This window comes from Natrix helvetica (assembly GCF_964273705.1).
Source record: "Natrix helvetica genome assembly, chromosome: 13".
NCBI lineage: Eukaryota > Metazoa > Chordata > Lepidosauria > Squamata > Natricidae > Natrix > Natrix helvetica.
Window position 1 is genome coordinate 9,964,397 of NC_138557.1, and position 26,049 is coordinate 9,990,445.

Below are 26,049 nucleotides of genomic sequence, written 5' to 3' on the forward strand. Positions count from 1 at the left end.
CTGGTTGCTGACCCCTGTTCTATGTGGTACGGCAGACTAACAGCCCATTTTAACAGCCGGTCCTTGTTATAACACAACAAGAACACTGAGTCAGCCTTCTACCGAGTGGTCACAATTCAGGAATGTGTAAATACAAAGAGAGCATCTTATGGGCTAGAGACACTCATCGTTATGTGCTTCGGCTCTTACTCGGTGCTAATGTCATCAGGGCTTTTGTTTTTCCCAAGACGTTTTAAACATGGAGGCAACCCTCGAATAGATCACTGACCACGCCAAGCCACAAAGGTAAGCTTTTAATGTGAATCAGACTGGCAGGACATCAGCACTTGAATTACAACTTTGTTACTTAGACCAAAACTCCTCAAAAGACATTGGGGAGGGGGGGGGAGGACATGAGGGGAAAGGGAAGGTGCTGTTACAGATCAAACTGCTCAAATACCGAAGATAAAAATCCTGAGGCGGGTAGGGTGGAGGAGTCCTAATGCTTTGTACATTTAACGTGATTTGTCTTGCCGGTTTCTTTTCCTGGACCCATCAACTTTTTTGGGGGGGGAGGGGTGCATTTTAAGGTTTAAAAAATTCCAATGGCATCTCTCTGTGGCTCTGGGAGCCTTTCGTCAGAGGTGGAGGCCCTCTCCGCACAGTCAATGCACCTCTGCTTGCTTCTTCTTCTATCCAATCGATATGCGATGCACGAAGACGTTCCACGCGCGCATGGCTCTATCAGGAAAAAGCGGCAGCCACAGCAAAATAAAACTCGAAATTGTGCATTAGGATTAGGAGAATCCCGTTTCATCTCTGCAATTTTTGGGGGGATGAAGCCAAAAAAAGGGGCGAAGGGGGAGGAGGTACAGAAATGGAACACACGTTTTCCCCAGTTCACCAGGGGGCGACTGCTTGTTAACTTTTCTCTGCTTACAGTGGTCATTTGTCAAAATTCAAGTGTTTGTAACTCTCAAGCAGAGCAGAGCGATAGATTATGGTCCGTTATCCCACCGATCTCTTCCAACCAATGCTTAAATTTATCACAGAAAAGCGCAGCTCCTAAGTTGCAGCACTACACAATTTGTTCACCAATTGAACACATTTCTGGGGGGAGTGGGGGGAAAATCCCCTGCCCAGCGAGGGCACCTCATGACGGGGCCTTGGATGAGGCTCTCCTTGTTAAGTGACAAATTAGGACGTGTGAATCGAATTCAGAAAGCAAACAGGCTGAAACGTAGGCAAGCTGAGAAAACTACACCAAAGAGCAGAGCAGGGGGGCAAAATCATCCAGTTAAAAGGTTCAATTAAATTAGAATGCCATGTTACAACTTCACCAGGCTACAGAGATAGAATAACCCCAAAACCAAAGCCCTATCCAACTGGGAGCAATTGCCCCTCAAATTACAAAGGGTGCATGTCCATTAAACCGCTGACGTGTTTACAGAGAGGTTGGATGTTTGAAATAGAGGAGTGGAAGTCCCCAAATGAAGGGGTTTGGGAAGAGAGGCCAAAGGCACCACCATTTCTGGGGGGGGGGGGGGTGTCTTTCAATTTGGGTATAAACTTAAAAATGCAAGTGATGCTTTAAAGTGAGCAGGTACATATCCCCCCCCCCCCCTTAAAAGCAGACTGCAATCCTTCTGATAGGATGGCTTCCCAGCAGCGGCTGGTTTCTGCTTAAAGCATTAATCTGGATGGACCCCTCCTGACTGTTGGGTTTGTTTATAGGCTTAATAAAAACAAAGCTTCGGTCAATGGCAGGGAACTGTCATTGCTAGCTGCGGAAACGATAGAAATTCAGAACTACAAAAAGGATGTGCTGCCTTCCGTTAATATAAATGAGAGATTTGGGGCTGTGTAGAATGCTTCTCCAAGACTATTTACAGTACAGGAAGAGAAATTCAGATCTCGCCGGCTTCCCTCTCCTCCGACCTCTTGGAGCGAGATTTGCCATTGGTGCTCTCGTGCCGCCGTTCAGACGCGCCCTTTTCTTTCTTCTCCCGGTCCCGCGATTTCTCTCTTGAAGACCGATCCCTGGAGGATCTGAAGTACAAAGCGAGCAACGTCATAAAAGGATCCGCTACAAAGGCAAGGCAGTTCAATCTAAATAGGTACCAAAGGTGGCCTAGAGAAGGGGCTGTAGATTTTTCTCTGTCCATTCTCCGTTCTGGATCTGGCTAGTTGAGAGGGGGTGGGGAGAGGGAGAAAATCACGTTTTTATGGACAGGGTGGGAAGGGGTGATGAATCCTTAGTGAGCACACAAGCTGTCTAAATTGGTCTCAAAAGGATGTAAGAATCCAAAGGGTGGTTTTGTCTGAAATGTAGCGCATCATCCCCAAAAGAATGGCCAAGCAACACAAAAGAATAGGTGAATTATAGAAGAACGCTCCAAATATAATTCAGGCTCTCCACATTTGGCCAGTTTTTGTGCATCAACAAGAAAATCCAGATTTAAGAGGATGCCAATTCTTAAAATGATGCCATTCTCCGGGACAGGAATGCCATTCAGAGGGTGTTGGCCTTGATTTATTGGGCTATAAATTAACCCTCCAACTTTATAGCCACGGATGGAGTCAAAAGCAATTTCTTTATTTTGGGAAGTCAAAAGCAAATTCACTGAAAAGTTAAAACATAAATCTTTTTTTTGTTTTTATCAAGGAACCAGTCATTGCCAGGAAATTTTAAAAACTGGCAAAAAGGAGAAGCATGAAAAAAAAGCCTTAGAATTTGAATGAAAGGGAGCATCCTAATCCTTTCCAAAGTGAGATTTGGCAATTAATACGTCTGTTCCCATGACTGTTGGGACTACCAGCAAGACTTGCTGAAGAACTAAGCACAATTCAATCTTGTTTTAATTCATTCATATCCTAAGATTTGATGGCGACTTTAGCACCAAGGAGATTCCCCCCCCCCCTTACTCTGCATCACATCAAACAGAGGAATGTTATGATATTCAAAAGGCAACTGGACTGTTTTTTGAGGAAGATGTTTCGCTTCTCATCCAAGAAGCTCCATCAGTTCAACTGAAGCTTTCTGGATGAAAAGCGAAACATCGTCCTATTCCTCAAAAAACAGTCCAGTTGCCTTTTGAAGACCCCAAAAAAAGAGAGGCACCTTTGAGGCAACTAGAACCTGCTCAGGAGTCTCCAACCTTGGCAACTTTTAAGACTTGTGGACTTCAACTCCCAGAATTCTTGGAGTGGAAGTCAACAAGTTTTAAAGTTACCAGGTTGGAGACCCCTGGATGACTGAGAATCTCCATAGTGAGACACTGTTCTCCTTCAACCTCCTCCTGAAGGTTCCTGTTCTCCATAGAAATTCAGCAGGTTCTGACCAGTTCTGGAGAACTGGTAGCGGAAATTTTGAGTAGTTCGGAGAACCGGCAAATGCCACCTCTGGCTGGCCCCGCCCCCATCTGTTCTCTGCTTCCTGAGTCCCAACTGATTGGGAGGAAATGGGGATTTTACAGTATCCTTCTCCTGGAGTGGGGAGGGAATGGAGACTTGGCAGTCTCCTTCCCCCGCCACGCCCACCAAACCACGCCTACAGAACCGGTAGTAAAAACATTGGATTTCACCACTGAACCAGCGCTATGCTATAGATAAGCAGCTTCCCCCTCTTGACCCTAAAACCCAGCTTACCAAAGGAGCTCTCTCCAAGGTTGGCTCGGTCAAGGAATGGTTAGGTAAGCCTCTTTTATGAATGGCCCAACCTCTCTCTCTCTCCCCTTACGATAATAAAGCCACTTGCCCTCTCCTTCTGAGTCCAATCCAGACTGCCACCCAGAGAGAAGCACAATGATGTTAGTGTTCAAATAGAGGAAGGGAGGGGAGGAGGGAGGGGGGGGAACAACAGGAAGAAAAATAATTCCGAAGGTTATTATGGTTAAGATTCCTTCTTCAGCCGATGTGAACTGGCTGACTTCAATGCCGGCCTGATTGCTACAGTTTCAATCTATAGGAGAAGCAGAAGATAAAACCTGGATCAGGGGTGTCACACTCGAGTTCACTGAGGGCCGCATCAGGGTTGTGTTTGACCTTGGGGGTGGGGTGGGCGTGGCCAGACTGACGTCACTTGTGTTGGGGGCACCTGGGGTGGCCCAAGCGCTCGACCAGTGAAAATGGGCTCGTGAGCTCCATTTTCGGCCGTGACGGCCTCCTACAGCCCTCTGCCAGGGAAAACGGAGTTCCGTGGGCCAGTCCTTCGCTGTTTACAGGGTGATCCCCCGGGGCCAGATTTAAGCACCCCACAGGCTAGATCCGGCCCCCCGGCCTTGAGTCGGACACTGGATTGATTCCATGAACCTCACCCAAGTCAGCAATCTCCCTTTTCTCTCAACCCCAGCTTATCCCATGGGGTTGGACTGTGCCACCTGTCCACTGCTAAAAGGTGGGTAAAGGTAAAGGTTCCCCTCGCACATATGAGCTAGTTGCTCCTGACTCTAGGGGGCAGTGCTCATCTCCGTTTCAAAGCCAAAGAGCCAGCGCTGTCTGAAGATGTCTCCGTGGTCATGTGGCTGGCATGACTCAACGCCAAAAGCGCACGGAACGCTGTTCCCTTCCCACCAAAGGTGGCTCCTATTTTTCTACTTGCATTTTTTACGTGCTTTCGAACTGCTAGGTTGGCAGAAGCTGGGACAAGTAACGGGAGCTCACTCCGTTACGCAGCGCTAGGGATTCAAACCATGGAACTGCCTTTCTGATCCACAAGCTCAGCATCTTAGCCACTGAGCCACCGCGTCCCTCTAACAGGTGGGAGGACACAAAGTATGAAGTTACAGGTAGCCTTCAACTTACGACAACCACTGGAGCCAGGCTTTCCACCGCTAAGCAAGGTGGCCATTCAGTGAGCCATACCCAATATTACAACCAAGGTTCGACCAAGTTTTTTAACGAATCACTGCAGTTGCTAAGTGAATCGCGGGGGTGTTAAGCAAATCTAACTTCCCCCCATTGGCTTTGCTTGTTGGAAAGCGCCTGATAGGGTCACAAGTGATCACATGATCCTGGGATGCTGTTGCCACCTTTGGAAACGCATGCTGGTTGCCAAGGGCACCAATTTGGATCACAGGCTTGTGGGGAGGATGTTGACACTCCAAGGACACTAGCTCATCTTTTGAGTGCTGGGTTGTTAAATAGAGGATGACTTCAAATGAAAATTGTTCCTTTGTGACTACAGGCCAATAGTCTTTGAATTAAGACCATTGATGACGTCCCCAGCAGGATGGGTCTCCAAATGAATTAGGATAAATCCCATCATTTCTAGCTAGCATATGAAGGTATCTAAAGGGGGCCTAGAGGTGGAGCTCTCGCCTCACAACCAGGAGGCTGTGAGTTTGATCCTAGGTAGAGGCAGATATTTCTCTCTCTGGGCACAGTGAGAATGTATCTGCTGAATGCAACTCTGCATTGGCGACAGGGAAGGGTATCTGGCCAGTAAGCACTTGGCTCCACTCCGTTGCCCAGACTCCACCCCAGTGCAAGGGATTATGGGGTCATTAAAAGATGATGATATGAAGGTATTTAAAGGGGAAGATGACCTTACAGGATACAGAATTCTCACATGTTTTGAATTATTCCAGTGGCTCATTGCATTGAAACTGTTATGGACCTAAGCTGAAAAGAAAGGTATTCTGCTCTCAAAGCTTTACCTGAAAAGCAGTCTTTAAGACTTGGGCGTAACCTTGTCCCATAAAATTAAAACAAAGGTCTCCTCCTCCCGCCAAACAACTCCAGTCCTTGACTAAAGCTTTTCGGATTCTGGAATGCAAAATCGACTTACATCTCTATTGCAAAAGCAAAAAAAGGACATGAACAGTTCCACATCCATAAATATGATTTATTTATCCAGCGCCACCTCTTATATATATATATATATACTTTTGCACCTGCCAGATACTGTTTCTTTCGAGGATGCTGAATTTTTAAGAAATTGGAGCAGATGATTGTTTAAAAGAAACAGGGAGTGTTTGCAATCTGTTATTTTCTCTCCAGGTTTCTGGCATTTCCCATTTTCCCCCGAAAATATTCTCCATGCAATTCTTCTTTATGAGCTATAGTACATTCATGGTTTCTGAAGTCTTCCCTTACCTGCTCTTTAGAGTAATAGTAATTACAGGGTCTTCCTCATTTCCTAATTGTCCAAACTTCTGTTCTTTATTGTTCATGTTTAAGACAGATTTAAAAAATGAATTTAGTATCTCAACCATGAGTTAACCGTTTCCACACATTTTATAATATCCCTAGTTTTCAATCCTCCTTTCCTGTGCAAAGAAAAGGGATATAAATACTCTATATATTCACTCACTCTTCTAATGGGTGAGGTTATAAATCCACTTTATCATTAGGTCAACAAGATTTTCAAAGGAGTGGGGTTAACTTGTATGCTAAGGGGAAAAAAATTACTTCTCTTAAACTTTTCCTTCTGTTAAGGGATAGAATGGTAAGTATTAAACGGAATTATTAGGAGCAAACTGCAAACTAGATCCATTCCAACATTATCTCTAAAAACAATAGGTAAACATTCCTATTTTTCTACTTTCCAAAGATATCTCATGTGGTCATGTGGCCAGCATGATTAACCGCCGAAGGCGCACTGAGTGCTGTGACCTTCCCACCAAAGTGGTCCCTATTTTTCTACTTGCATTTTTTACGTGCTTTCGAACTGCTAGGTTGGCAGAAGCTGGGACAAGTAACAGGAGCTCACTCCGTTACGCAGCGCTAGGGATTCCAAACACCAGCCTTTCTGATCGACAAGCTCAGCGTCTTAGCCACTGAGCCACCGTGTCCCTCTCAAAATATGAGAATCTTTTTTTGTTCCCAATTTGGATCAAACTCTGTTATCAAATCGGTAGCTTCCGTGTAAGAGTTTGCCAATTGGGGCAACTTTTGTGCATGCGGGTACATGCCTCTCTGAACATTTTTAGAAAGGCATATTGCAATTACCTTCCCATTGCAATATGTCAATTATTCCCTGTGAGCAGCATGCCATTAGCAGAAGCAAAAGTGGTTGGAAGAAGCAGGGAAGTCTTCCCTTACACTGGGGAAAACAGGATTTGCAGGACTTGTAAAAGAGTTCAAAAGGGCTGCTGGAGTTTGCGGTCTTTGAAATGGATGAAATCTTGTTCTGTTCTGTTCTATTCTATTCATTCCAATATCCTATCCTATCCTTCATTCCAATATTCTATTCTATTCACGAAGGAAAGAAACAAGAGCCCGTCCTTCCCTGCTTCTTTGCATCTTGACAACCACACTTTCCAACCCAATCTATTCCCTGGGGGGAGGGGAGCGGGGGGGGGGGCGGCTTGGAAACTGGCACCATTATTTCTAAAGTATCCTGGTTTCCTTTCAGCTTTAACGTGTTTCCTCTAGCTAAACTCCAAGCGAAACAAGCCTTCCGGGAAAAAAAGCGGCAGTCAGTAATGCTGGCCATACTTATGCTTGGAGCTCCGGTCTCTGGATCCACGTCGGTGACCCCGACTGTGACTTCCGGAACGGCTGCGGTGGCGCCGGTGCCTCTCCCGTTCCCGAGACTTAGAACGGGATTTTCGCTTCTCGCGGGAAAGGGAGCGGGAACGTCGTCGCCTCCGCTCTCGGGATCGCGATCTGCAACGAGAAGATGTGGGGGGGCGGGGGGGAGATGTAAATCCACCCACGTTAGTTTTCCATTAAGAGTGACTGGATGACCTCAGTTTCTTTTCATATACAGTGCATATATTATTTATGCCCAGGAGTGGTATTCAGTTCCCTTCCCTACCAGTTTGCAAATGTGAGCGTGCCGCACCACCTCCGCGCAGCCTTCCACGCGTGCGCTTTTGGCTAAAAAAGGGCCTGAATGGGATGCCACAGACCCAGGGCGGATGGGCGGGACTACCCGCGATTTCTTCCGCTACAGGTTTGGGTGAACTCGTCCGAACTGGTAGAATCCCACCCGTTTATGCCTGAGTTTTCCTCTAACAAGTGCTTGCCTGTATCTTATCACACAAGGAACTGAGTCAATGTTGTACCTTGTGTACCAAAGCACCAAGTACAGTGGTACCTTGGTACTCAACGGCTTTGAAACGCATTGAATATGGTATTCGACACATTTCGACATGAAAATTTTGTCCTGGTACTCGTTGTTTGGTACTCAACACAAAAGTGAGATCTTGACGGTGTGGGCTGCCTTGTGACTCCCTACATTATTCCTTATGAGAAAAAATTGTTTGGTACAAATGGAAATGAAGAACCATCACCTCAATGTACGTACGTACGTACGTACGTATGTATGTATGTATGTATAAATAAATACACATACATACATACATACATACATACATACATCTACCCCTCACTCATACACATACAAGCTCTCTTACCTTTTGCGATCTCGATTTCTTGATCCAGATCTAGAAAAAAAGGAGCAGCACTGATTTTAAAAAAGGGGGCTGGAGACAGTATGCAAGCAGTATACTTTGCTCTAAAACAGTGGTTCTCAACCTTTGCAATGCTGCAACCCTTTAATACAGTCCCTCATGTTGTGGTGACCCCCAACCACAAAATTGGTGTCTCGGTTCCTAAGACCATCGAAAATATGTGTTTTCCGATGGTCTTAGGCGACCCCTGTGAAAGGGTCGTTGGACCCCCAAAGGGGTCCCAACCCACAAGTTGAGAACCACTGCTCTAAAAAGCATCATACGCTCTTAAGACCCCAGAAGGTAACGCACTGAAAAGGTTGAGAATGAATTTGGCAAAGGACAGCAACAGCATAAGACTTAGACTTAAATACTGCTTCATAGTGCTTTACAGCCCTCTCTAGGTGGTTTCAGAGTCAGCCTCTCGCCCCCAACAAGCTGGATCTTCGTTTTACCCATCTCGGAAGGATGGAAGGCTGAGTCAACCTGGAGCCTGGTGAGATTCCGAGGTGACAAATTGCAGACAGCCGGCAGTCAGTAGCAGTAGCCTGCAGTACTGCACTCTTAACCACTGCGCCACCGAGGCTCTTATGATAATAGTGAATTATCATGATAAAGTAAATTCTAAATAGTGGAGAAAGACATGTTTAATCAATAGTTTTCATCTTCTATCAAGCAGCCCTATTACTTCTATCAACATTTTCTGTCAAGCAGATGTTACTTTTGACATCTGTTTGAACTTTTATGTTCTTCCTTCTACTTCCAAATTCTAATGATTTCAGAGGGCCAAAGGTTCCAAAATAGATCTGGACTGCCTGGGGACCAAACATAGCTCAGTTTCTACTGTGTTGTTTCATTGAGTTCTTAGCACAGCAGAAGACTTCTTTCTTATGATGACCGGTTCATATGAAGAACAGTTGCATATATGATGTCTAATTTAATGAAAAGAAGGACCAGGGGAGACATGATAGCAGTCTTCCAATATCTCAGGGGTTGCCACAAAGAAGAGGGAGTCAAACTATTCTCCAAAGCACTTGAGGGTAGAACAAGAAACAATGGCTGGAATCTAATCATGGAGAGAAGCAACTTAGAACTGAGAAGAAACTTCCTGACAGTTAGAACAATTAATCAGTGGAACAGCTTGCCTCTAGAAGTTGTGAATGCCCCAACACTGGAAGTTTTTAAGAAGATGTTGGATAGCCATTTGTCTGAAACGGTATAGGGTTTCCTGCCTAGGCAGGGGGTTGGACTAGGAGACCTCCAAGGTCCCTTCCAACTCTGCTATAGTATTGTATTATTTCACTGTGTCAGGAAGCCGCATGCTTCTCCTGTGAGATCCCTCACCGTTGTCCCACACGTTCTTCTCGGTCTCTTTCTTCTCTCCTTCTCAACCGGTCTTGATTCCTCTTCTCCTGTTTTTCAGCTACGGTTTTCTAGAACGAGACAAGAATCGTTGTCAAATGTTTCCCACAGATAGCAAGGAGTCAAAGATAGTTGGTGACATCATCCTCTGTCCCCAAATAATAAGTGACACATTAAACTTAAAAGCGGTAGCAAAAGGAAGGGTTAGAAAAAGAATCCAGCTACTTAAAAATATCACCAAATAATCAGTATGTAAAAACTATGTAAGGCTGCTCTCTGAATACACATCATTATCTCAGTACATTGCAACATTATTATACCCTGATGTATTTCTAATATATTGAGTCCACAAATCTCAATAAGTGAGATAATGTTCTCATCAACACCTTCAGACTAACACCTTTACCCAACAACCAATAAGCAAATTAGGAGAGTTGCCGAGATTAATTTGAAAACGGCAACGTATTAATATCAAGGCAGGAAGTAATGGCAGAAAAAAAGCACCTATGTGAGAATTATTTGCCAAAATATCAAATACTCAAGCATGAAGAAAATGACCCTGTGAGAAACTCCTCAGTTTTTGAGGCACCAAAAAACCTCAGAATCCTCTGCTAGAGACTAGCATTTTGATACCAACATTAAGGTAACCCCGATTAGTCTTTAATTTCTTTACCAAGAAAGAACATAATGCGTCTCACTCTCCACCTGTAGAGTCCAAAACTGGAGGTAAAACAGTGACAGAAGCATCAGCCACACACTGGTTTTACAAGTACCTTAAGCCACCCCTCAAAATGAGAAGAACCGGAAGTGTTTATTTAGAATAATAATAAGACTTCCCTGTTGATAATGATAACGTTTCTGATTTCAACCTATGGATTTATCCCACGGAAAAAGGCAACAATAATTAAACAGGAGGGACAAATTCGTTAATTCCAATAAACAGGTCTGACTCACACAGGCCTAGTTACTTGATGACAATCATGGAGCTACATAAAACATCTCACATCAATGAGGTCATTTCACACATACGTTAACAGTATTAAGAATTTTACTTGGTAGAGAAAAATCAAGGTACACGCCCGTGAACTTAATCGTGTGTACGTAAAATTCTCCCTACTCTGTAGGATTGTCTGACATGGGCTAGTCAGCCATTGTAAGTTTTAAAGAAATTAAAAAGTCTGTCGTCTGCACCTCTATAACTGCCTGGTTTGGTTCTGAAACCCAACAAGACAGAGACAGACTTCAGAGGATAATCAGAACTGCAGAAAAAACTACCAAACTGCCTTCCATTGTGAATCCGTACACTGCACAAGTCAAAAAGAGGGCTGTGAAAATATTTACAGACCTCTCGCATCCTGGACATAAATTCTTTCAACTCCTACCCTCAAAACGATGATATAGAGCACTGCACACCAGAACTACTAGACACAAGGACATTTTCCCCAATGCCATCACTCTGCTAAACAACTAATTCCCTCATCAAACTATTCACTAAGGCTGCATTACTATTAATCTTCTCATCGTTCCTATCACCCATCTCCTCCCACTTAGGACTGTATGATTGTAGCTTTGTGGCTTGTATCCTTACGATTTATATTGATTGCTTCCTGATTGCTTATTTGTATCCTATGACTATCATTGTTGTACCTTATGATTCTTGATGAATGTATCTTGTCTCTTATGTACACTGAGAGCATCTGCACCAAAGACAAATTCCTTGTGTGTCCAATCACACTTGGCCAATAAAAAATTCTATTATTAAGACAGTAAGTTTTAAAGAGCAAAAGAAAGCTCAAACCTTGATTTACCTAGACCGATAGTGTGTCCACCCAATTGTTAAAACGAAAACTGTCCAGAGTGATATTAAGACTCTTTTCATACAAGAGTACTTTACCCCCGAGTAACTACGGCCCTTACCCGCAACTGGTCCAATTTCTCACGGATCTGAATGAAGCCCAAATGCAATTTGCCCCCAAAATGATCGGCAAGGCGACGGTCGTTGTCATGGAGACCGAGGTATGCGGAGCAGACCTCGCAAACACGCAGTTTCTGTTGCTGGAAACTGGAGGCAGGCATAGAATTGCGGTATTCCTCCTATTGAAGATCAGAAAGAGGTTACAATGAGAACTCCCATCGCTCACCTTTCTGTCTTCCTCCTCCCCACCTTAGCCGACGACTCATCATTACCTTGCCTAATGGCAACACGTCGGAAATAATACTAGTGATGCTAATCTAATCTAGGAAGCTGCGTTAGTCACGAAGAAGAGAAAGGTTCCCCTCGCACACGCGTGCTGGTCGTTCCCGACTCTATGTTTCAAGGCTAAAGAGCCAGTGCTGTTTGAAGATGTCTCCGTGGTCATGTGGCCGCGTAACTAAATGCCAAAGGCGCACGGAACACTGTTACCTCCCCACCAAAGGTGGTCCCTATTTTCCTACTTGCATTTTTACGTGCTTTCAAACTGCTAGGTTGGCAGAAGCTGGGACAAGTAACAGGAGCTCACTCCGTCGCCAAACAGCCGATCTTTCTGATCGACAAGCCCAGCGTCTTAGCCACTGAGCCACTGCGTCGCCACAAAGAAGATAAACATTAACAATTTCTCTCTCTGTTTTTCGAGAGAGATAATAAACCTGTCAGGTCCCAGATATTTCTACTGGGACGCGGGCATTCTGGTGGGAGGGAAGGAGGAGTATTGGAGAGATCTCTATAGGAAGTTTCTGTTTCCTGTATTGCTGTACTGTGGGAGGGGGTTTGGTTAGCACTGCTTTAAATTGCTGTTTTTAAGTGGGAAGCTTTAGTTCCTGCCTAGATCTCTTGCTATCACAAGCCTTTCAATAAAAATTCTTTTCGGAACGACTTCAGTTTCAAGAGTCCTGCTTTCTTGGGAAGATTGGAGAGGCAAGGCCTGACAAAACCCCTGTTTTGCTTGGCTAGTTATATCCTAGGTTTCCTTGGGCTAAACAAAGCAGTAAATCTACACGTTCAGTCCAGAAAGAACAAACCTCCGCTTCTTTCTTCTTTGCGCGGACTTTGTCCACTTCCATCAAGATCTTCTGGGACTCATCCACATTCCCTTCAGCTCCTAACTGCTCAGCTTTAGCCAGGAGCTTCCCAATGTCTTCGTTGAGTTCGTGCACTTTCTCTGCCTAAAGAACAAGACACAGGTTTGGGGTCATTTATTTGATTGAAAAAAATTGATGTGACTCACTCTCAAGTGATGCCAGGCAGCTAACATAGATTAAAAACCCAATATAAAACAATAAAAAAGCAATAACTCATCAAGGAATGGATTTCCAGAGGAAAAATTCCACATTACAGGAACCAGGAGCACGCCTCAGGTGACCCTGAGGACACAGATAAACCTCCAAGTGCTTCAAGGACCCTCTAAAAGGATGCAAATGACCAGCTGTCTGCAAGGAATATAAATCCTTCCATTCCCCACCAGCCAGTCAGAGCTGAAGAAGCTTCTTGGATGAGAAGCAAAACGTCTTCAAAAGGAAAAACAAGAAAGTCCAGTTGCCTCTTGAAAAAACGCACCTTTGGGACAATAACTCAAGCAAGTGGGGTTTTTTTTAAACTTATCCAAGGTGGGATATATCCCCTTTTTAGGACTCAGTGCCATTCCGAAACCTAGAATGTCATGCCAGAGGATCCATATTGAAATAATAGGTGTCACACATCAAATCAAACCATTTTTTTGTTTAAGTTGAACAAAAACCCAACTAATTTATCTTAAATGTGATTCATAGTATCACACCCTATTGGGGTGAATAACAATTTTCCTCGTTTTGTCACATTAAGGAGCTTGATCCGACTGCAACTTTGAAAGGAGTCTGGGCAGCATCAGGCATCCCACGTGGAAGGAGTTTTATTTTTTGAAGTCCTGGCATGAAAACAGGTTGAAGAGAAACCACGTTCATGTTTAATCTCCTGGTTCATCTTTGGTTTTGTAATTAATTTTAGCACTGGGAGAAAGCCGTGAGACAAAGGTTAACTAGTAAGTAAAGCCATTATTATATAATGTAAAAAATACATTATATAATGCTTGGTTTATTTATTTAGCACGTGAAGCATGAATAGAACAGAGAAGCAATTCTCCACACAATCTCTTGAATAAACTAATTTTATCCCCAATGAAAACACTGAACAGGCAGCTATGCTCTTCAGTTGGCCTTTAAATCTAGATTCTATCTTCCTTAAAGGGATTTCAAAGGGGCTTGAAGAAGGACTTCATGCTTACAACATCTGTGCTCTTAGTTATCTCAGATGTTTTCACACAGATGTTATGCCTAGATTGCCATTGAAGCAACCACCCTAAGACCACCCAAATGGGTTTTGCACAATCAATTGTATAGACCAGGGGTCAGCAACCTGCGGCTCTGGAGCCTCATGTGGCTCTTTCATCCCTCTGCTGAGCCTCCCTGTCGCCAGTTGGCTCCACAATTGATAGAGCTTTTGGTTAGGTTTGTTAGGACAGGTAGAGGGAAAAGGACGCCGTGCTAGGAGACTCTATGGTGGTGGTGGGGTACCAGACTTCTGGTTGGCAGAGGAAAAAGGACGCCGCGCTAGGAGGAGACTCTATGGTGGGGGGAACCAGACTTCAGTCGGCTCCAGAATTGATCGGGGGGCTTCCGGTTAGGATCTTTGTGGCTCTTTGAGTGTTTAAAGTTGCTGACCCCTGGTACAGACAATCACCAGAAGACAACCACCGTATACAACAGCCAGTTAAGAGACGGTGAATTTCAAGAGTCTGGCCACTTCACCAAGAGCACAACGGCATCACAGAAATACCTTTGCAGCCACTTCAGCGCTGATCTCCTCTTGGGTTTCAGCAAGTCGTTTTTTAGCCAGCTCTGTTCTTCTATCACACTCAGCAATGAAAGACTCCAAGTGGTCCATTGCCTGATTGTATAGAAACAGTCAGTGCTAATGTTAGAAAGCCATTCTTGATATGTCCTTATTTCAGTGATAAAAAAAAAATCAAGGGATGAAGGCAGCAGGAAAGGCCCATAAGAAATTCTCTTCAATGCAGAGCCTTATGTCTCTTTACTTCTTGTTGTCACTTCAAAAAAAAAAGGTAATTCAAGAGATGGAAAACAAGAGATTTTCTTCTGAAGAACTGGAAACGTTACGCATAAAACGTTTAACCTAACAATGTTGCAGCACCATTATCACAACTTTATAGTATCGGTTAAGGACTGACTGAACCCAGCAACAATAGAAAGGTGAAAAACAGTGAAACAAATAAAAGGGAATAATAAAGTAATAAAACAAAATAATAAAATAACACCCCCACTCCCAGCGACAACATATCACATGAGCCATTTAATGGGCTGCATCCCACTCTGTGTTTAGTTGTAAAGGACTACTTTTTTTTATTCATCTCGTTACAATAAAGTGTGTAACATTTAAGTAACAATCTAGCAGCCACAGATCTGCCCATCTATGAACCTGCTAAGTGTTTTGCACAGGCAACACAACAGCACTTATGCCTACTGCAATAATGCTACATAACAGACATATCAAACGGCTGCCCGTCCTTGTATCTGTTTATTATTCTCAAATTGGAGAGCACTTACATCCAGCTCAAAGAACAGGTCCCTCTCTTTGCTTGCAATCTCGTAATCTGCTCTCAGGGCCAAATCGTGAATCTTTGTGCACTCTCCAAGGTCCATACGCTGTTCAAGAAGAAAAAAAAAAGGATAGGAGACAATATCAACTGAAAATCCATCGTATCACCACATGCAAAAGATGCAACCACTCGTGATTAGCAAAGCAATCAATTATAATCAGCTGCTCAATTTGTTTCATATTCCAAAGAGTATCGTACAGAAAGGGTATCCCACTACAAAAGAGCCATAAACATATTGGGGAATCTCAATACTTCATAAAAGTTTTTCTACACAAACTAGGGGACTGTAATTTCAACTAAAATACAGGATCATAGAGCTCAATAATTTTATAGAGTTCCTTTGGGATGTATACTTCTCATTTTAGATTACTGGATGATATATACATATACATACATACATACATACATACATACATACATACATACATACATACATGTATTTGTGTTACAACCCCTGGTATGCCCAAAAATGGGAGGGAGCTCACTACTCCCCCTTTCTGTCCTTCGGCTCATTACAGAAGACCATCCAGGCAGAAAACCATATTTTTATTTTTAATGTTGCCTTTGCTATGTTTGTGTTGTATTTGTGCTGATAAATAAATAAAGGGAGACTAGTACAGATCCATTTCAAGCTATTTAGCTCTCATCAGCTAGCCATACCCTTACTGGGATTTGAACCTGGGCTGTATTACATACGTATATATATGTATGTTGTATTTGTGCTGATAAATAAATAAAGGGACATTAGAACCACCTCGGACTTCCGCTCCTTCCGTCAAAAATTGAAGACTCACCTGTTCCGACTAGCTGGCCTGGCATGATTATAAATGTTACATCTATGAACTCCTGGTAGTATATTCTCATCTGGTTATTTTAAGGGTAATGTTTTAGTTTTAATTGTTTTTAGGGCTTTTAGCCTCATATTTATTCTTCTGTACAGGACTCTTAATTTTAACCTCCTCCACATACATACATATATTTATAGCTCTATTTATATTTGTATTTTATCTGTGATTTATTGTGGACTGTACACCGCCCCGAGTCCCTTTTTGGGAGAGGGGGCGGTTTAGAAATGTGAATAAATAAATAAATAAATAAATAAATAAATTATTAATAATAATAATAATAATAATAATAATAATAATAATAATAATAATAATAATAATAATAATAGAAACAGCGGGCTCAATTGTGGTCCTAAGTCGAGGACTACCTGTGCCTCTATCCATCATGGCCACTAACCACAACAACTGGGAAATCTTGGAAGTGGCAGCTGAATACTCTTGTCAAGGACCTGGGAGTACTCATTTCTAATGATCTAAGTGGCCAGAGGCCACTGTAACAGCATTGCCAAAAAGGCATTAAGAGTTGTTAACCTAATTTTGCAAAGCTGCTTCTCTGGTAACACTGTATTGCTAACTAGGGCATACAAAACCTTTGCCAGACCAATTCTTGAATACAGCTAGTTTGCCTGGAACCCACACTGTATATCAGACATTAACACGATTGAGTGGGTTCAGAGGTATTTCACGGGAAGAGTACTCCATTCCGCTACTCACAATAGAATTCCCTATGCCACCAGGCTTGAAATTTTGGGCTTGGACAATCTGGAACTACGCCGCCTACGGTCCGATCTAAGCATAGTAAAATTGTCTGCTACAACGTCTTGCCTGTCAATGATTTCTTCAGTTTCAACCACAATAATACACAGGCAAACAATCGATACAAACTCAAGGTAAACCGCTCCAAACTCGATTGCAAAAAATACGACTTCAGCAACAGAGGAGTCAACCCCTGGAATGCTCTACCGACTCCATCGTTACATCCTCAAACCCTCACGGCTTCAACCTCAAACTGTCTACCATGGACCTCACCCCATTCTTTTAAGAGGTCCGTAAAGGGGGCGTGCATAAGCGCACCAGCCTGCCTACCGTCCCTGTCTTACTGTCTCCATTTATCTGTATTTACTTCCTTTGTTCATCTTTATGTTCATACCTATACTCGTTATCTTGTACGTTTGACAAACAAACGAACAAGCGGATATAGCGAAGGGAGCAGGCTGAGGAATGCTGACATCAAACTGACCAAGACAAGTGTGGTGAGAAAGAGGACTTACCGTCCCCGCTAAAATATCGTGAGGGCAACAGTCCAGAAGATGGCTCTTGCAGACCCGTTCATCTGTAAACTTCACCCTTTGTCTGGTTTCATCTCCTGAAATTCATTTTTGGTTATAAATATGAAATATCGTTACACGTCGACGAAGCCGGGTAAATGACGGTACATTTCATTTTGCCTCATTATGCAGATATACAAATCATTCACGAACCCCAGAACTGACCGGAAAATTATAAAAGCGTTAAGTTACAGATTTTTTCTTTATGACTTTCTTTCTTTTGCTTTCACAGCTGAGAATCAAACTAGGCACAGCATTTCATGTCACGTGCACCGCTAAGTACGGTGCTGACCATAATTACATCGACAGTCACGATATTTACATTAAAAAAAACAAAACACACACACACACACACACACAATCTTGGATCCAGACCACGGAAGATCTTTTCTACAGAGAAAACAAAAGTTCGGAAAAGCAAAACCCATTCTAGCTGAAGGCCGTGAATCACACCCAGGAATTTTACTAGGTAGCCATTTATGAATCACGTGTCTTTTTATTAAATACCGATGATTCATACGTATTAACACATATTGAATGTCTAAAGGCTACCGGACGTTGCTCTAAAAAGTGATCATTGTCTTATGCCTCCCTTTTTCCCCCCACCCTCATTTGGGAGCCATTTAAAACAAGCAAAAAAAAAAAAAAATTAGTAGATACACACTGCGAGCTCCAACACATACAATACCCATCTGCATTCTTCAAGACCTCAGCTGCAGAATTTTATGCCCGCTGTTGAAAAGTTTTAAAGGAAAAGTTTTCTTGCCCAAACCTGTAGTAAGGAAGTCAGGGGAATGATACATAAAAAGTAAAGGCAAAGTGGTAATGGTATGTGACAATTGTTCTTAAAAAGCTAGTCTGTGTATGACTAATAGATCAGGATTTGCAAGCATCCGGTTGTGTCTACTGAAAATGTTTTTTTTTATTTTTCTCTCTCTCTTTCCTTCTTTTCTAAACTATACTTTTAAAGTTACTTGTGAAAAAAAGCAGCAAACACTTTTTTTTTTTGTTATAACAGCTTTAAAAATTGGTTGTGACTCACGGCTCGATGAACATGAGGCTTTTCTGCAACTCCCTTGCAGATTGAGGTAGGCAGGCAAAGATACACTGAACCTTTATAAATAAAATAGAGGGGCCACAATTGTTCAGTTTGTATGAAATAAAAATATGGGAAGCAATTTTTAAAAAAACAACTCAAAATTACACAAAGAAAGAACGAGCACTTTATTCATTTACGAAACCAAGTGCAAAAAATTATCTGCAGGGTTTTTTGCAAAGGTGCCAGACTTTCAGTGGCTGATTTCCAGTAGGGAAACAGATATAAACTTTTGTCAGTAATGCACAGCTTTTCAAGGGAAATATATATACACTACATATATATATATATATATATTTCTGGGGCACATACTAAAGCCCTGTTTCCATGCAGAACAGGCCTACCTTCGTGGTTTTTTTTTTTTTTTTAACACACGAAACCTTACGTCTACAGGCGAGTCTACAAAAGAAAAGCCTCACCACGTAAAACCAGAAGTCGGGCTTTTAACTCATGGCGTAGAGTTCCAGCCGACGTATCTGGGATGTATAAAGCCTTATGTCTTATAGGCAGCTTCAATGGTCCAAGTTATAAAAAATCAGTGTTAATATGTATTCCCTGCCAACCCTTTCCAGAAAGCCCTATAAACATACAGCGTACACCAAATCCCATGTTATTTCCAAAGCCCGACTGTCTCCCTTCATACCATCTGTACCCATGTTTTATATCACTGAGCAGATGTTTCCAGGCATCAGATGTTACATCAAGAACCCCACCACCTGCTTGAGCAGGTAGCTGGACTCGGGTAGCAGGAAGATGGGATGACGCAGGTGCCAGGGGGGACCTGTCTATCCTGCTTGAGCACCTGTCACCAGGAGCTGAGCTGAAACCCATTTTGCCACCCATGTTACTAGGACCAATGCCACCTACACTGGCCAGGCTGCTGCACTGACAAACCGGCCTGACTGGTTTGCCATTCAAAAGCTGCCTTTGTTTTGCTCTCATGTTTAGTTTCCTTTTTGCTAAAAATGGCCTGCATAAACCCAAACAAGAACTTTGCCAAAGGCTAAAGTCCATTTCTGGGCATTTTGTTGTTATCACAATGCCCGTTGGAAAGCGCATTGGAAGAGCACCGAAAATAGCAGCTCTCCCTCATCTTTCTTCCCCTTCCAACCATTCTAAATTACAGGCAGTCCTCGACTTACGACCATTCGTTTACTGGCTGTTCAGAGCCACAATGGCCCTTACGACTTAGAACCATTTTTTCCACATTTTATCACCGCTCCAGAATCCCCGTGCGGTCACGTGATCAAAACTCAGACGCTTGGCGGCTGGCTCATATTTATGACGGCTGCCATGTCCCTGGGTCACGGGATCCCCGTTTGCGACCTCCTGACAAATAAAGTCAATGGGGAAGGCCAGATTCACTTCACAACCGTGCGGCTAACTTAACAATGGCAGTGATTTCACGTAAGAAGTGCAGCAAGAAAGGTTGCCAAAAGGGCAGACCCTTATTTAACAACTGTCTTGCTTAACAAGGGAAGCGTGCTCCATTGTGGTCGTAAGTCGAGGACTACTCTGACTCTGTGGATTTGGAAGCTCTGCTTAGCCGGCATACTTAATACCACCAACTCAAGCAGAAGGGGCCCTTCTCTTTTCAAGTGACATTCCCCTATCTGCAGCAACAGGGGGCCTTTATTAATGGGTGGCTGGACAGACGGATTACATTTTTATACCACCCATCTTTCCTATAAGGTGACGCTGGGCTGCTTTCCCTATTTCCAGAGCCTTTCTCATGTATTTATTTAAATTTATTTCCAGAGCCTTTTTATTTATTTATTTATTAAAATTTATTTCTTGGATTTAGATAGCTGGGTAGGCAGATCAAACCCCAGGCTGGCATTTTAGGCTGGGGGGGGTCCCCTCCCCTCAACCCCCCAGGCAGAACCAACCCAAGGGCTCCAGCCAGGTAACCTGTGAAATCACAAAGCCCCCCCCCCCTCCCTTCAAATTAAAAGAAATAAAAAATAAATGTTTTTTTCTATTTTTTTTAAAGGGAAGCTCTTGATCCTCACACAGCCTTCCCCAGCCCTGGAATGCCTTCAGGGGTTCACCCTCAGGGGAACCCCAAAATCAACAGCACGGGTATTATTTGGGGGAGATATCTATCTATGTATCTATCTATCTATCTATCATCTATCTATCTATCTATCTATCTATCTATCTATCTATCTATCATCTATCTATCTATCATCTATCTATCTATCTATCTATCTATCTATCTATCTATCTATCTATCCATCTATCTATCTAATCTATAATGAAGATAGCTAGATAGGATAGGATAGAATAGATAAGATAAAGATAGATTAGATTAGATAAGATAGCTAAATAGATATAGATGCTATAGATTTAGATAGTTGGATAGAGATAGATAGCTAGATATATAGATGATAGATATAGACAGATAGCTAGATTAGATATAGATGATATAGATATAGATATAAATGAGATAGATAGATTATAGATGATATGGATTTAGAGATAGATTAGAGATAGATATGAGATCTAGATATAGATACATACATAGAGGGGGATACATATAGACAGACAGTAGATGGTAGATAGATAAGATAGATAGATAGATAGATAGATAGATAGATAGATAGATAGATAGATAGATGATAGATAGATAAGATATCGATATATAGAGAGATATAGATGATAGATACAGATATAGGTGGATATAGATTAGATAGATACAGATGATATATATTTAGAGATAGATTAGAGATAGATATGAGATATAGATAAATATAGATACATACATAGAGGTGGATACAGATAGATAAATAGATAAGATATCGATATATATAGAGATATAGATGATAGATATAAATGAGATATAGATATAGGTGGATATAGATTAGATAGATACAGATGATATATAGATTTAGAGTTAGATTAGAGATAGATAGATATGAGATACAGATACACAGATAAGAGATAGTTACATATAGACAGACAGTACATAGATAGATGATAGATAGATGGGGCGGTTGCATAGAGAAGCAACGGCTGCCTGTCCCTGTCAAGGGGCGGAAATACTTCGTCGGGCCAAGCAGGGAAGACCAGCAAAGGCGGACGGGGACCGAGGGGGAGGAATGTCGGGCGAACGAGAAGCGCGACGAAAAGGAGCTGGGGGGAGGGGGGAGAGGCGGCGGCGGCGGCGGGTCGCCTCATCCAGGCCTCGCCTCGAAAGCGTCCACGGCGGCGCCGGAGGGCGCGGCCTTCCATCTTTGCTCTCCTTCCTTCCTTCCTTCCTTCCTGCAGGCCCCCGCCTCGCCCGCCCCAACTCACCGTCCCGGGCCGTGCCCATCAGCTGGTCGAGCAGCGCTCGCATCTGGGCCTGGGCCGACATGGCGGCGGCGGCGGCGGCGGCGAAGTGACTCGCGTCTCCTTGGTAACGGCGGGAGGGGTGAGAGAGAGAGGGGGGGAGAGAGGGAGGGAGGCCCCGGGCGCGAGCGGCTGTTAACGGCCTCCTGGCGTCGCCTTGCCGCCGCAAAGCACGACGGGAGATAGGAAGAAGAAGAAGAAGAAGAAGCAAAAAAAGAGGGCGGAGCGGAAGAGGGGACGCGAGAGAAAGGCAGCCGGAAGGCGGCGGTGATGACGTCACCGCGCCCGTTCGCTTCCGCTCCCGGCCAGCGTCGACGCCGCCTGGGGGCCAAGATGGCGGCCTTCCTTTGGCAGAGGCTTTCGGGAGTTGTAGTTTCGGCCCTTCCCGAATTCATGCAGGGCCGGGGAATTGTGGAGTTGAAATCCACATAGCTTAAAATTGTGAATTTGGAGGGTTTAGTGCGCTTTGGGAAGGCAGACTTCATAAATCATAATCAACACAAACCATAGTTAAGTTTAGATTGAATTGGCCAGAAGTACTTGTTTTTTTAAAAAAAAAATACTTAAAAAAAGATTTATTTCTTAATGGGTGCATTTTGGGCAACCACTTTTGCCTCTCAATGCACGTGCATAGTTTGACCTATATAAACACATTTTATATCTCCCAAAATACTGCACATAGAGCGTATCGCTAGCCCAGTTTTTTCTTATAGCAGACATTTTTTGTGTGTGCGTTTAGTTGTTCATTGCATTTAGAAATTGCCCATTTCCTGATTCTGGGTGTATGTTTTAAGCTTCAAAAAATAACTCAACGAAATTGTATTACAATTGTCTCCAACCCAAAAGTATATTTGATTGCATTGGTATACGTGGCTTATACATTTGAGAAATACTGTAAAGAGATTTATTTATTTATTTCATCAAATGTATTAAGACAACATATATATGTATAAAGATGATTTTGGATACATGAAATGGATACGAATAAAAAGAAACATTGGGACAAGGATGGTAGGCAGTACATAGGAAAGTTTTTTTTTTTTTAAGAATTGTGCGGCAGGAATGTAACCAAGAATCAGCTTCTTGGTTGATTTCATGCAACCGATGTACATTTGCTGGAAGAAGCGTAAAAAAGATACATTTCTATTCTATCTAGCAAAGGAAATGGCAGCCCATGAAAAGGGGTGAGGCCACTCCAGTTGCACTAGTATAAAGAATCCTCGACTTACATGATGGGCTGGCTGCTAAAGCAAGGTCATGGCACACACTTGAATTTAAATCAGGAAGACTGTAATTCTGGGGGTCTGTTTGGCAAGAAGAAAGAATGCTTACCAACAAGAAATATGCACGTGTAAAGCTTGTAGCAAGTATGGGTAGCTAGAAAGCTGATAAAAATTAGCAATGATTAGACAACTTGCAAACCTCAGCCAAAGGTTAGCAATGAAGATGGCCTTGCAGCAAATGAAATTAGATAACTCCTAGGGCATTCATTAGCCAAGGCTTAGGAATGGAACAGCTATACACCAATAGAACAAATTGTAGAATTATTACTAAAATGTTTATTAGGTGATATTTCTTACTATTTCACCTTATCCCACCTTCTCCTTTAGTGAAAATGTATAATCCTTGGTTCTTGGCCTTTTGACCAGGAATCCTTGGAGAACTCCAATAAAAAAACAACCAGAAAACCTGCACCTCGTGTCTGGCATCCATCATTGGCTTCGGCATCAGATTCAGACCCGAAGTGGGGACAACACTGGATGTATGTTTTAAGCTTCAAAAATAACTCCCAACACATTTTTATTGCATTGGTATACTTACTTGCTTATTTATGCATTTGGGAAATACTGTAGGAGATTTATTGTTTATTTATTTATTTCATCAAGCATGTATTAGACTCTGTGTATGTGTGTGTGTGTGTGTGTGTGTGTGTGTGTGTATGTGTATTGTGTCACAACCCCTGGTATGCCCAAATATGGGAGGGAGCGTACTGCTTCCCTTTTCTGTCTATCGGCTCACTCCAGGCAGAAAGCCATTTTTTTATGTTGCCTTGTTACATTTGTGTTGCATTTGTGTTGATAAATAAATAAAGGGAGACTAGGATAGATCATACATACATACATACATACATACACACACATACATACATGATTCTGGATACGTGAAATGGATACAAATAAAAAGAAACATTAGGACAGGGCCAGTAGGCACTACATGGGAAACTTTAAAAAAAGAAGTATTGTGCAGTAGGAATGCAACCAAGAATCAGCTTCTTGGTTGATTTCATGCAACGGATGTACCTTTGCTGGAAGAAGCGTCAAAAAGATACAATACAATACAATAGTAGAGTTGGAAGGGACCTTGGAGGTCTTCTAGTCCACCCCCCTGCCTAGGCAGGAAACCCTATACCGTTTCAGACAAATGGCTATCCAACATCTTCTTAAAGACTTCCAGTGCTGAGGCATTCACAACTTCTGGAGGCAACTTCTGTTTCCACTGATTAATTGTTGTAACTGTCAGGAAATTTCTCCTCAGTTCTAAGTTGCTTCTCTCCTTGATTAGTTTCCACCCATTGCTTCTTGTTCTACCCTCAGGTGCCTTGGAGAATAGCTTGACTCCCTCTTCTTTGTGGCAGCCCCTGAGATATTGGAAGACTGCTATCATGTCTCCCCTAGTCCTTCTTTCTCTTACATACATTTTTATTCTATTTTTGATAGCAAAAGAAATGGCAGCCCACCCAAAGTGGTGGGGACACTCCAGTTACACTAGTACAGGGGTCAGCAATCTGCGGCTCTGGAGCCTCATGTGGCTCCTTCATCCCTCTGCTGTGGCTCCTTGTCACCGGTTGGCTCCACAATTGATAGGGCTTTTGGTTACGATAGGCAGAGGAAAGAAGGAGGCCGCACTAGGAGGAAACTCTATGGTGGGGGCAACCTGATTTCTGGTCAACTCCAGAATTGAACGGGGGGCTTCCGGTTAGGACCTTTGTGGCTCTTTGAGTGTTTAAGGTTGCCGACCCCTGCACTAGTATAAGTAGTCCTCGACTTACAGCAGTTCATTTGGTTACTGTTCAAAGTTACAACAGCACTGAAAAGAGCGACATGTCCATTTTTCACACTTACGACCATTGCCACATTCCCCATGATCAGAATTCAGACGTTAGCAACTGACTCCTATTTATGACGGTTGCAGTGTCCACGTGATCCCCTTTTTGCGACCGCCTGAAAAAAAAAAGGCAGTGTGGAAGCCAGATTCATTTAACAAACAGTGTTAACTAAACTTCACAAACGGCAGCGAATCACTTAGCAACTCTGGCAGGAAAGGTTGTAAAATGGGGCAAAAACTCACTTAACAAACATCTCACTGTACAACAAAAATTGTGCTCAATTGTGGTCGTAAGTCGAGAGCTGCCTGAAAATTCCTGCTTGCTGGATTCGTGATAGGATCTCCCCTAAACCCGTATCTTAAAATGTGCAGCTCTGATCTTAGACAGCAGAGGTCAGTAAGCACTTACGATGCTCCAAACCTCATTTATCCAAAATCTCAGGGGTTGCCACAAAGAAGAGGGAGTCAAACTATTTTCCAAGGCACCTGAGGGTAGAACAAGAAGCAATGGGTGGAAATTAATCAAGGAGAGAAGCAACTTAGAACTGAGGAGAAACTTCCTGACAGTTAGAACAATTAATCAGTGGAACAGCTTGCCTCCAGAAGTTGTGAATGCTCCAACAAACATCTTTAAGAAGATGTTGGATAGCCATTTGTCTGAAACGGTATAGGGTTTACTGCCTGGGCAGGGGGTTGGACTAGAAGACCTCCAAGGTCCCTTCCAACTCTGCTATTGTATTGTATTTAGCTGTCAGCAAGGACAAATTAACACTTATTACAGCATAAACTTTCTGCAAACTGTCCCAAGTCCCCGCTGGGGGTTGTGGAAAATCATTCACAGTTTATAAAAATCTTAAGATAGCCTTCTCTAACCCAGAGTTTCCCAGATCAGCACCTCTTCACTAAGATGAACCTGGAACTATGGACCCCACTGGTTGGGGATGATGGAGACTGTGATCTAATTGGGGTCAA

General features: G+C 43.0%; 1 protein-coding gene across 4 annotated transcripts; it reads right to left on the minus strand.

Annotated features, from left to right (window-relative positions):
* Positions 1 to 549: 549 nt before the first annotated feature.
* Positions 550 to 22,170, minus strand: LUC7L (LUC7 like). 4 transcript variants are annotated; one of them, XM_081965965.1, is made up of 11 exons: positions 21,937 to 22,170; positions 18,586 to 18,656; positions 17,487 to 17,581; positions 15,318 to 15,416; positions 14,530 to 14,640; positions 12,741 to 12,884; positions 11,658 to 11,834; positions 9,723 to 9,811; positions 8,343 to 8,372; positions 7,420 to 7,590; positions 550 to 2,028 (listed from the first exon to the last, which is right to left on the minus strand). In XM_081965965.1, the coding sequence occupies exons 4-11, from the start codon at positions 15,411 to 15,413 to the stop codon at positions 1,887 to 1,889; spliced, it is 960 nt and encodes a 319-aa protein (XP_081822091.1). In that variant the 5' UTR covers positions 15,414 to 15,416; positions 17,487 to 17,581; positions 18,586 to 18,656; positions 21,937 to 22,170; the 3' UTR covers positions 550 to 1,886. The 4 variants fall into 4 exon arrangements, with proteins under 4 accessions (XP_081822091.1, XP_081822088.1, XP_081822090.1 ...); XM_081965963.1 differs by lacking the exon at positions 18,586 to 18,656 and adding an exon at positions 6,076 to 6,139 and having other exon boundaries at positions 1,895 to 2,028; positions 21,937 to 22,103; XM_081965962.1 differs by lacking the exon at positions 18,586 to 18,656 and having other exon boundaries at positions 21,937 to 22,099.
* Positions 22,171 to 26,049: the final 3,879 nt, after the last annotated feature.